This window comes from Oryctolagus cuniculus, chromosome 20, assembly GCF_051225735.1.
Source record: "Oryctolagus cuniculus isolate XC-2025 breed Fujian yellow rabbit chromosome 20, ASM5122573v1, whole genome shotgun sequence".
Classification (NCBI taxonomy): Eukaryota; Metazoa; Chordata; class Mammalia; order Lagomorpha; family Leporidae; genus Oryctolagus; species Oryctolagus cuniculus.
In genome coordinates, this window is record NC_142886.1 from 40,943,474 (window position 1) to 40,954,421 (window position 10,948).

Below are 10,948 nucleotides of genomic sequence, written 5' to 3' on the forward strand. Positions count from 1 at the left end.
ACAAATATATAAAGAAGCACATAAAACAGATCGTACCTTGTCATGTCCTGAGTCTCCCCCTCGGACGATGTCTGGCGCCATGTACTCGATAGTTCCACAGAAGGAATATGCTCTTTCAGTCTGAACAAACAAACAAAAGAGGGATTCAGTTCAAGCCACCAGGGTGAGCGACCAAAGAAGTAAGTCGTTAACGCATCAGTGGTGAGCGCAAAGTAGAATCGACCTACAAACCCACTGGTCACCAGGAGGGACCACAAGTCCTGGACAGACATCCTGTCAGAAAAACTTCCCCGCCTGAAACCCTACCATCATCCATCCATTCATCCATCATCTTTCATGCATTTCAGTTTTTAAAAAAACAAAACTTTTTTTAAAAGAATGCAAATAGTCCTAGTAGGGCAACCCAAGCTGACGTAACCCTGCAGTGTGGGTGACTTCCTCTTCTGATAGGAGACTGGGAAACCTGAAGGGGGAAGGAAGACTCAATGCCAAGAAGGGGAGACATGGAATCCAAAAGGATGGAAAAAATTCACTTGTGGCTTTCCATCTACAGTGTAGATCTGGCACTGAGAACGGAGATTTTACTGATGGACAAAATGACTCTCTTAAATACAGATGTTTCTCTTCTGTAGAACTGTAACAATTCAAGAGCCAATTTAATATTTTGGGCTTGAAAATTAATTAAAATAAACATAAGTAATTTTTTAAATGACTGTGTCACATGACTTACCCTAACATGATAAAAGGGAGTAAATATAAGTAGTTACACATATATATTAAACAGGGAAAAAAGAATCCCTCTGTAGTAATATACATACAGGTTGAGGACCCCTACTTTAAAATCTGACATACAAAAATGCTCCAGAACCCAGAATTTTCTGAGTATGGACATGACATCAAAAGTGGAAAATTACACACCAGGAAACCATTTCGTGCCCAAAATTATTGATAATATCACATAAAATTACCTTCAGGCTATGCCCTTAAGGAGTACATAAAATATAAATGAATTTTGTTGAGGTTCAAATCCCATCCCCCAGATGTCTCACTACACATGCAAATCTTCCAAAATCCCAAACAATCTGAAAGCTAAGCCACTCCTGGTGGCAAGCATTTGTAAAAGGAGTGCACACCCTGCATGTCCCCACAGCTGCCTTGGGAACCTTTAAAGGCACTTTGGCGCCATGAAATATCTTACAAAACTCCACAAAACTGACCCTTCATAGATTCCACCAGCAAGGTTTCCTGGAGAGTAAACACTCCTTTTTATTATCATTTTATTATTTATTTTTATTATAAAGAATATAATAATATAAAAATATTTATTATAAAGAATACTACTCTAACGAAGTTGCTGAAGTCTCTTGCTTCATTGGCTCAAGGTTACACAATCTCACAGAAACAAGGAATGCAGTGAATTTATATGTAATGAATATATATACCATGGCATTAAATGTATTAAAACTATCGATATAATAGGTATATACTTCTATAACTAAAAATAAAATTATGGCTTATTATTCTTCCTAAGTTCTACAAACACTGAAAGATCACTATTCCCTCTAGAAACCATAGAAATAACTGAAGTATACTTAGGTCTATAAAGAAATGTTCTTTTTTGTTAGGTTGGCAGAACCATGTTATTAAATAATTGATATTAATCATAAACCAAATGTCATGATCTCTTTCCTTCATTTCAGGACCAAATGCTAATTATGTGGAAAATTACCAGAAGGACAAATGGTAAATAAAATTTAGTCCACATTAATAGGTGTACAAAAGACAGTAAATGACTTTTAACCTTTTGTTGGATATGTTTAGAGAAGGAAAAATTATACACTAGGAAGCATTTATCTGTTTACTGAATTGTTAAAAACCTCAAAAATTATTAAAAAAAACCCTCTAAGCTTGTTAAAACTAAAGTGCTTTTGGTTAGTTTACTGTATCTTATGTAATTGCTCTTTTTTAGATATCAAACAAAAATCACAACATAGCTATAATAAAATAAAAATTACTGACATCATTTGTTGTCATCTTAAAAAATACTTTTAAGGGGCAGGCGCTGTGGTGCAGCAGGTTTTAAACCCCTGGCCTAAAGTACCGGCATCCCATATGGGCACCGGTTCTAGTCCCAGCTGTTCCTCTTCCCATCCAGCTCTCTGCTATGGCTTGGGATAGCAGCAATGGAAGATGGCCCAAGTCCTTGGGCCCCTGCATCCACATGGGATTTTTAAGACACCTTTAAGATAAAAGTTTTGCTGTACTGAACGAAATAAAAGTAACTCCAGAATTTTATTTAGAAAACTAATCTTTTTAGCAAATATAAACATTTCCATTTAAGACAATCCCATTATTTTTTTAAAAAAGATTTATTTTATTTATTTGAAAGACACAGTTACAGAGAGGGGTAGAGACAGAGAGAGAGGTCTTCTATCCACTGGTTCACTCCCCAGATGGCCGCAATGGCCGGAGCTGCACTGATCTGAAGCCAGGAACCAGGAGCTAGGAGTTTCTTCTGGGTCTCCCACATGGTGCAGGGTCCCAAGGACTTGGGCCACCTTCTACTGCTTTCCCAGGTCATAGCAGAGAGTTGGATGGAGGAGGAGCAGCTGGGACTAGAACCAGTGTCCATATGGGATGCAGGCGCTTCAGGCCAGGGTGTTAACCCACAGTGCCGCCCCCCCCCCCATTATTTTATTTATTTATTTATTTTGACAGGCAGAGTGGACAGTGAGAAAGAGAGAGACAGAGAGGAAGGTCTTCCTTTTTCCATTGGTTCACCCCTCAATGGCTGCTGCGGCCGGCACACACCATGCTGATACGAAGCCCAGAGCCAGGTGCTTCTCCTGGTCTCCCATGCGGGTGCAGGGCCCAAGGACTTGGGCCGTCCTCCACTGCACTCCCGGGCCAGAGCAGAGAGCTGGATTGGAAGAGGAGCGACCGGGACAGAATCCATGCCCCAACTGGGACTAGAAACTGGGGTTCCGGTGCTGCAGGCAGAGGATTAGCCTACTGAGCCACAGCGCCACCCCCCCATTATTTTGAAACTATGCATATTTATTTCTCAATAAGAAGCAAAGATTAAATGTTACAAATTGGGAGTCATGAAAATCTGGACTCTTCTTTTGGTGTTCCTAAACTTGATGTAAAAGATCTATGAAATACTTATCTTACTACTGGTACTGGAAAAGTCTGATAATCACCATTGGTTACTGCATTTTATTCTATCTAACAATGAGAGCTATGTAGCTCATTTTTTTAAAAGATTTATTTGAAAGGCAGAGTTACAGAGAGGCTTAGGCAGAGGCTGAGGGAGAGAGAGGGAGGGGGAGGGGGAAGAAGAGGGAGAGAGGGAGAGAGGGAGAGAGGGAGAGAGGGAGAGAGGGAGAGAGGGAGAGAGGGAGAGAGATTTTCCATTCACTGGTTCACTCCCCAGATGGCCGCAATGGCCGGAGCTGGACAGATCTGAAGCCAGGAGCCAGGAGCTTCTTTCGGTCTCCCACATGGGGACAGGGGCCCAAGGACTTGGGCCACCTTCCGCTGCTTTCCCAGGTGCATTAGCAGGGAGCTGGATTGGAAGTGGAGAAGCCAGGACTTGAAACAGCACCCATATTGGATGCCAGCACAGCAGGCGTTGGCTCTATCCACTATGCCACAGCGCTGGGCTGCAGCTCATTTCTTTATTGTCTCAACTTGGAGGAAGCTCAGAATCAAATCAAATATTGAAAGAAATTTCCTTCAACCCCTCCATTTGGTTTTTGGACTTTTAATTCATTTTAGCTTCTCTGGTTTCAGGCTGGGGAGGGATTAGGGAGGAGAAGTGGGTAGGATACACATTAATAATAAAAGGTAATCACTTGATAGAAATTTCAGGGGACAGAAAAATTGAAGCTTAAGTGTTGGGAAGTCGCGGTTACCGAGAACAGTAAGCCAAGACAAATCCTGCTCAAGCCTGTTACTCCTGAACATCGCCATCACACCCTCTCTAAATCCGGTTGCTTTCTTTCGTGTTATCTCCACTGGTTTCTAATTCCACCACAATTTCCTAAGAGTTTATCTTCTATTTGTAAAAATATTACCAATTTTAACTTTGAAATCTTCACTTATCCACCTAGAAAAATGTATGTTATCTTCAGTGTATAAAGAATGCCTTTTAATTAATTCCACCGGGGCAGGTGTTCAGCAGGCAATTAAGATGTCAGTGACGACAGACATCTCTCTCACTGGAATACCTGGGTTTGATACCCAGCTCTGGCTCCCGATGCCAGTTTCTTGATAACGCAGACCCTGGGGGGCAGTAGTGATGGTTCAACTTATTGGGTTCCTGAAATCCACATGGACTGAGTTCCCCAGCTCCCAGTTCAGGCCCCAGCCCAGCTCCAGCCATTGAAGGTATTTGAGTAGTGAACCAGCAGACAGGAGCTCTTTCTCTCTGCCCCTCAAATAAAAAGTGAATTAATTAAAAAGTGTCTTAAACAAATAATTCTACCAAGAAGACAAACCGAGGAGCTGTGACAGAGGAGGGACACACCCTAACACACAGCCCAAAATCTCTGGTCCAGGCAGGGAAGGTTTCAGGTAGTAGCTCGTAAACTATGCTATGAGAAGGCTAAGACAGTACAGCTAAATCATCTTATGATTATGGCTTATTATTTGCTTACAATTTAACCCTTATGCCCACACTATTTTATAAGCAGCAGGACTTAGACTGACAGCTCTCCAGACTGGGAGTGAAAATCCACTGGACCAAGAGAAGAGCCAATGCAGCATGTGAGCCCGCCCTGCCCTGAACGATAAGCCAATCAGGGAAGCTTCCTGGTTCCTCGGTGATCAGGATCACAAAACACTGGAAATAAACTGGCTTCCCTCCAGGGGAGGTCCAGGAGGAACTCCACTGCCCAGCTTGCAGATGCTTCTCACCAGAACTGAACTGATCAGGCCAGCCCTACCATTCATTTCCGAATGTTCCGTCCCAAGCTCATTCACTTATAATAAATAAATTTATGAGCTAAATGCAAAATTACCAACGAAAAGATGTCTTCTTCCCATCCTGTATTTAGAAAGACTTCCAGTTTTGGCAAATCCCGCAACACAGACATAGTTCTTATGTTTGAGTTTTGTTTTTTTTTTTTTTTAAAGAAGTAAATTTTGCACTGCTAATCACCCACGACTACGCTCACAAGACAGGAAGGGAGATCCGTGGGTGCCAGCCAGGAGAAGGGTGCAGACAATGAGAGAGGTGGGAATAGGGCCCAGTGCTATGGCTACAGAGGGAGGGAAGTGAGTTACAGGTCTCACGTTTTAATATCCCCCTGAGAGCAAATCATGAGGCCCTGGCTCAGATGTGGTGGACTAGAATTACCAGTCCTGCATAAACCTTGAGACCTGAGAAAGCTGAGCCCTCAGTGAAGGCAAACTCTAGAGAAATAAATTCACCCGCTGGCACAGGTTTGTTTTTGCCTGAGCTTCAACAATAAGCAAGTAAAGTGCTCATCCCAGGACTTCCAAACCCCAGGCTCGTGCCTCTTGTAGAGTTGGGATCTGAATGCTCTCTCCCCACAGAAGAGTAAAGACGACAAACGAGAAATCTGGTTAGACATGGCAATTCCCTGGGCACATGCCATACTCAGAGGCTGGCCCAGGACTCCCAGAGATAAGCCCTGAAGTTTCAGTGTCACTACAATCCACAGACACAAGGACTAGGGGGGTTACTGGAGATGCTGGAGGAAAATCTGTAAAAGACCAGTATGTTGTAGAAGATATGAAAGGAAGCCATCATAAAATAATGGAGCAGCACAGATTTATAAAGATATGAAAAGGAATCAAGTAGAACACACGAAATTTTAAAAAGCATTAAAAATAAGTAGATTAACTAGATTCTCTAAAGACAGGATTAGTAACTTAGAAGGTACTTTTAACAAAATTATCCACAATGTTGCAGAAGTTTCAGGAAGATTAAAAAAAGTGCGAGTATATTCATGAGTGCCAAATTTCTACCTCTTCAGTTGGGAGGGGTCACAAGAGGGTTTGTCTCATAGTAAGTCCCTAAGCCTTAGGATTATTTTGTTCTGGAATCTTTCATTTAACAGAAAGATGTATAAGCAAAAGGCAGAGTGGGTTTTTAGTCTAGCAGCTAAGACACCTGTGTCTGACAGAGTACCTGAATTTGATACCCAGTTCTGGCTCCTGATTCCAGCTTCCTGCTAATGCGGACCCTGAGGGGCTGGGGTGATGGCTCCAGCAAGTGGGCTCTGCTGTCTGCCTGGGAGACCTCCCTGGAGTTCTGGCTCCTGGCTTCGCCCTGGCCCACCACTGGCCACTGGGCATTCGGAGAGTGAACCAGTGGATGAGTGCATGCCCCCTCACTCTCTTTTTAAGATTTAGGTATTTATTTGAAAGGCCAAATTACAGAGAGAGAGGGAGAGACAAAGAGAGAAATAGAGAGATCTTCCATCTGCTGATTCACTCTCCAAATGGTCACAACAGCCAGAGCTGGCCCAGGCTAAAGCCAGGAGCCTGGAACTCCATCTGGGTCTCCCAAGTGGGTAGCAGGGGCCCAATCATTCTGGTCATCTTCAGCTGTTTCCCCAGGCCCATTAGCAGGGAGCTGGACTGGAGGTGAGCAGCCAGGACTCAAACCAGCATCCTGTGAAGAATGTTGGCATCACAGGTGGTGGCTTAACCTGCTGTACCACAATCACAGCACCCCACTCTTTCTGTGTATATGTTTCTATGTCTACCGCTTGAGAAATACACAAAAAATTTTAAAGGCCAAAGTCCATTTCTATACATATCTATACCCAGCTAGATGATGACTAAATGTGCAGGGAAAATAAAGGCCTTTTAGGATGACAACAGAATTAACTATTCCTTGATCCTTGTTAAAAAAAAAATCTAGGGGCCGGCAGTGTAGCTCACTTGGTTAATCCTCTGCCTGTGGTGCCAGCATCCCATATGGGCACCAGGTTCTAGTCCTGGTTGCTCCTCTTCCAGTCCAGCTCTCTCCTGTGGCCTGGGAAGGCACTGGTGGATGGCCCAAGTGCTTGGGCCCCTGCACCCGCATGGGAGACCAGGAAGAAGCACCTGGCTCCTGGCTTCGGGCCAGTACAGCACCGGCCATGGCGGCCATTTGGGGGGTGAACCAACGGAGGGAAGACCTTTCTCTCTGTCTCTCTCACTGTCTGTAACTCTACCTGTCAAAATAAAATTAAAAAAAAAATCTAAAGGTTGTGCTATAGAAATACACAACTCAAAAGAAAAGACTAAGATGTAAGAAGAGTGAACACAGAAAACAAGGAAAAGTGAGCTTATGTAGACAAGCACTGAATTTATAAAATGCAAACACTAATTACATGAAGGTTAATTCGGGGAAATATAACACAAGGTGTGACTAAGCTACTGAACAACAACAACATGAATTTCAAGAACCCATTAGTGAAGACATTCTAGCGCTTTTATAATGATCACAACTATCTGAGAGAGAATGGATAGCTCCGGCTCTGTGACATCAGTACACAGGTTGAAAGTTTCAGAAGGAGAAAAACCACTAATGGACAGCACCAGTGCATCCTTCTAGACCATTAGGGGAAATGAAATAAAGCGATCTTAACCATTTAAATAAAAAGACAGGGAAGGAGTGCGGGAAAGCAAAGAGAAAGGATGATAAAGTAACGCAAGAAATAAATAAGATATATCAGTAATCAAAATATACAGATTTAATTCACTAGCTGAAAGCCAGAAACTTTCTAGATTAAAAAAAGGGACCTCAGCCGGCGCCGCGGCTCACTAGGCTAATCCTCCGCCTTGCGGCGCCGGCACACCGGGTTCTAGTCCCGGTCGGGGCGCCGGATTCTGTCCCGGTTGCCCCTCTTCCAGGCCAGCTCTCTGCTGTGGCCCGGGAGTGCAGTGGAGGATGGCCCAAGTGCTTGGATCCTGCACCCCATGGGAGACCAGGAGAAGCACCTGGCTCCTGGCTTCGGATCAGCGCGGTGCACCGGCCGCGGCGGCCATTGGAGGGTGAACCAACAGCAAAAGGAAGATCTTTCTCTCTCTCTCTCTCTCACTGTCCACTCTGTCAAAAAAAATAAAAAATAAATAAATAAATAAAAGGGATCTGAAATGTAATGAGTAAGAAAGACTGAAAGTAGAGAGAGAAAAAGCCATGCGCAAGCAGCACTGGTCCGCAGGAAGCTGCAGCGTCTTCACTCACAGCAGGAGGACGCAGTGCAAGGCAGAATTATTACAACCAGACAGGGTCACGCAGTCATCACCATCGTCACAATCGGACACACTCAAAGTGGGCCTGGAAATACATCAAACAAAAACGGAGATCTCATTAGGGGCACATGGACAAATCTGCAATCACAGTATTTAACATCTTCTCTCCTGACTGACAGATCCAGCAGGAAAAACCTCAGTGAAGATGCGGAAGACAGGATCGATGCTATGAATACGTACAGAAGTCTGAGTCCAACACCTAGAGAACACAGTCTTTTCAGATATATGTGGCATATTTACAGAAATCAACCATGTTTGAGGTCACAAAGCAAATCACAAATTCTACAGAAATTAAATTTTATACATTTTGTTCTTTAATCACAGAACACATCAGAATTCACTTAGAAAAAGGTAACCCAAAATCTCATGAATTTAAAAACCTAAAAGTCTATTTATAAATAATTCATGGCCCAAAGAATGAAAAATAAATATTAGAGTAAAAATTAAAATGCTACATATCAGAACTCGTGGGATGCAGCTAAAACTGTTCCTAGAAATTCACAGCTTTATTAAAAAAGAAAGATTAAATGTCAGTGAGCTAGATGTCTAACTCCATAAAGTTTAGAAAAAAGAATATAGGTGACAGCATTGTGGTGTAGCGTGTAAGGCCGATGCCAGCATTTCATATGGGTGCTGGTTCGAGTCCTGGCTGCTCCACTTCCAATCTAGCTCCCTGCTGATAGTCCTAGGAAAGCAGCAAATGATGGGCCAAATACTTGGGCCCCCGCACCCACATGGGAGACCTGGAAGAAGCTCTCGGCTCCTGTCTCTGGATTGGCCCAGCTCTAGCCATTGTGGCCATCTGGGGAGTGAACCAAATTGAAGATCTCTCTCTCCCTATGCTTTCTCCATCTCTAACTCGGCCTTTCAAATAAATAAATTTTTTCAAAGAATATGAAAGAAACTTATAGGAAGTAACAGGAACAAAGTAATAGAGGAGCATCACCAAAGAAACAGAAAACAAACTGAGAGGCTTGATTAAAGTTATTCCTTATCAAAAACTAGAAAAGAGCCAAACCTCTGGCTAACTGATCAAGAAAAGTCACAAATCAATAATAATATTGGTGATTTAAAAGCAAACATTATAAGAGATTTTTTAAAAATAAGGAAATTCTATAAACTAATATCAAAGAATTTAAAAAACAAAATATAAAATTCCCCTCAACAATATAGTAACTGACTCAAAAAGAAATTTAAGTCTTTAGTGTTAGAATCAAATACTAGCATCTAGCAGATTGTCTGAGTCACAGTAAGAACTCAACACATGTCTGCTAAACCATACGATCAAAAAAGTCCTGGAAGACACACACTGCAGATATTCAGAAGTGTCTTCTTTTATTCTCAGAATCTCAAGGGATTCATCAAATTCTGCAGTTGAGAAAAGAAAGTATCAGTAAAGTATCAAATTTTATAAGGTGTTCATTATAATAGAAATTTTGTTTTAAAAATTTATAAAATAAGCCAGTTTACCCTGTATATAAATCTACTTAGTAAGTTATTATCTATTAATAGTTAATACTTGACAAATAACTCTAGAATATAGAGGGAAAGTAATTTGTTATGTTCACCACATTTCTAGGGTCTACTATAATACCTGGCACACAGTAGGTACTCAATCAATACCTTTTAAATTATTAATGAATATGTATAAATGAGAATTCTACCATGAGCAGAAACACCAAAGAATGTAAAAGCTATAAAAGTAAATTCCTGGTGGCCAGTACTGTGGTATAGCGGGTAAAGCCACCTGCAGTGCCAGCATCCCATATGGGCGCTGGTTCGAGTCCCGGCTGCTCCTCTTCTGATCCAACTCTGCTATGGTCTGGAAAAGCAGCAGAAGATGGCCCAAATCCTTGGGCCCCTGCACCCTTCGTGGAAGAACTAGAAGAAGCTCCTGACTCCTGGCTTTGGATTAACACAGCTCTGGGCCGTTGCAGCCATCTGAGGAGTGAACCAGCAGATCTAAGACCTCGCCCACCCCGCCTCTGCCTCTGCCTCTTTGTAATTCTGCCTTTCAAATAAATAAATAATTCTTTTTTTAAAGTAATTCCTGGAGATTAAATATAAATACACTTCTCATACCAAATAAGGCCAGCATTTTTATATCTAAAGTGGTGATATGCTGACAGAGTAGACCTGTGTGGGAGAACATTAGTTCGGGTTAGGGAATGGTGAGTTTGAGGACCTGGGTGGAGACACACTACAGCACCTCTGGGTCTTGAGCCCAGCAGAGGTCAGGGTCACGTGTATCTTGGGATCAGCAGCATGGGAGGAGAAAGTACGGCATAACAAGAATACCGAGGATGGGCGGAGAGAAGAGCCTGCAAAACTCAGTGAGAGAAAGAAGTCAGGGAGCGTCGAGTCACATGGCCAGGGCAGGAGGCATCGAGGTCATCACTAGGCAGTCAAGTAAGGGAAGGAATAAAAAGCATTAAAATTGAGGTCAAGGCAATATTGGCAAGCACAGTGTCGCTAAGTTGGTAGAAGGCGCAAGTCAAAGCGGACTGAATGAAGAAGTGAGTGATGGGGCTGCCATTGTGGCATAGTGGGTAAAACTGTCACCTGCATGCCAGCATCACATATGGGCGCCAGTTTGAGTCCTGGCTGCTCCACTTCCAATCCAGCTCCCTGCCAATGGGCCTGGGAAAGCAGTGGAAGATGGCCCAGGTCC

The 10,948-nt window shown here is 42.8% G+C and overlaps 1 protein-coding gene across 6 annotated transcripts in view; it reads right to left on the minus strand.

The window, feature by feature from the left end:
* RPS6KA5 (ribosomal protein S6 kinase A5) overlaps positions 1–10,948 on the minus strand; it is a 190,056-nt gene that overhangs the window by 58,598 nt on the left and 120,510 nt on the right. For all 6 annotated transcript variants that reach the window (XM_002719601.6, XM_089322100.1, XM_051826133.3 and 3 more), the window contains one exon: positions 37–120. In XM_002719601.6, the coding sequence (XP_002719647.2) occupies positions 37–120 (84 nt within the window). The remainder of the gene's footprint in view (positions 1–36; positions 121–10,948) is intronic.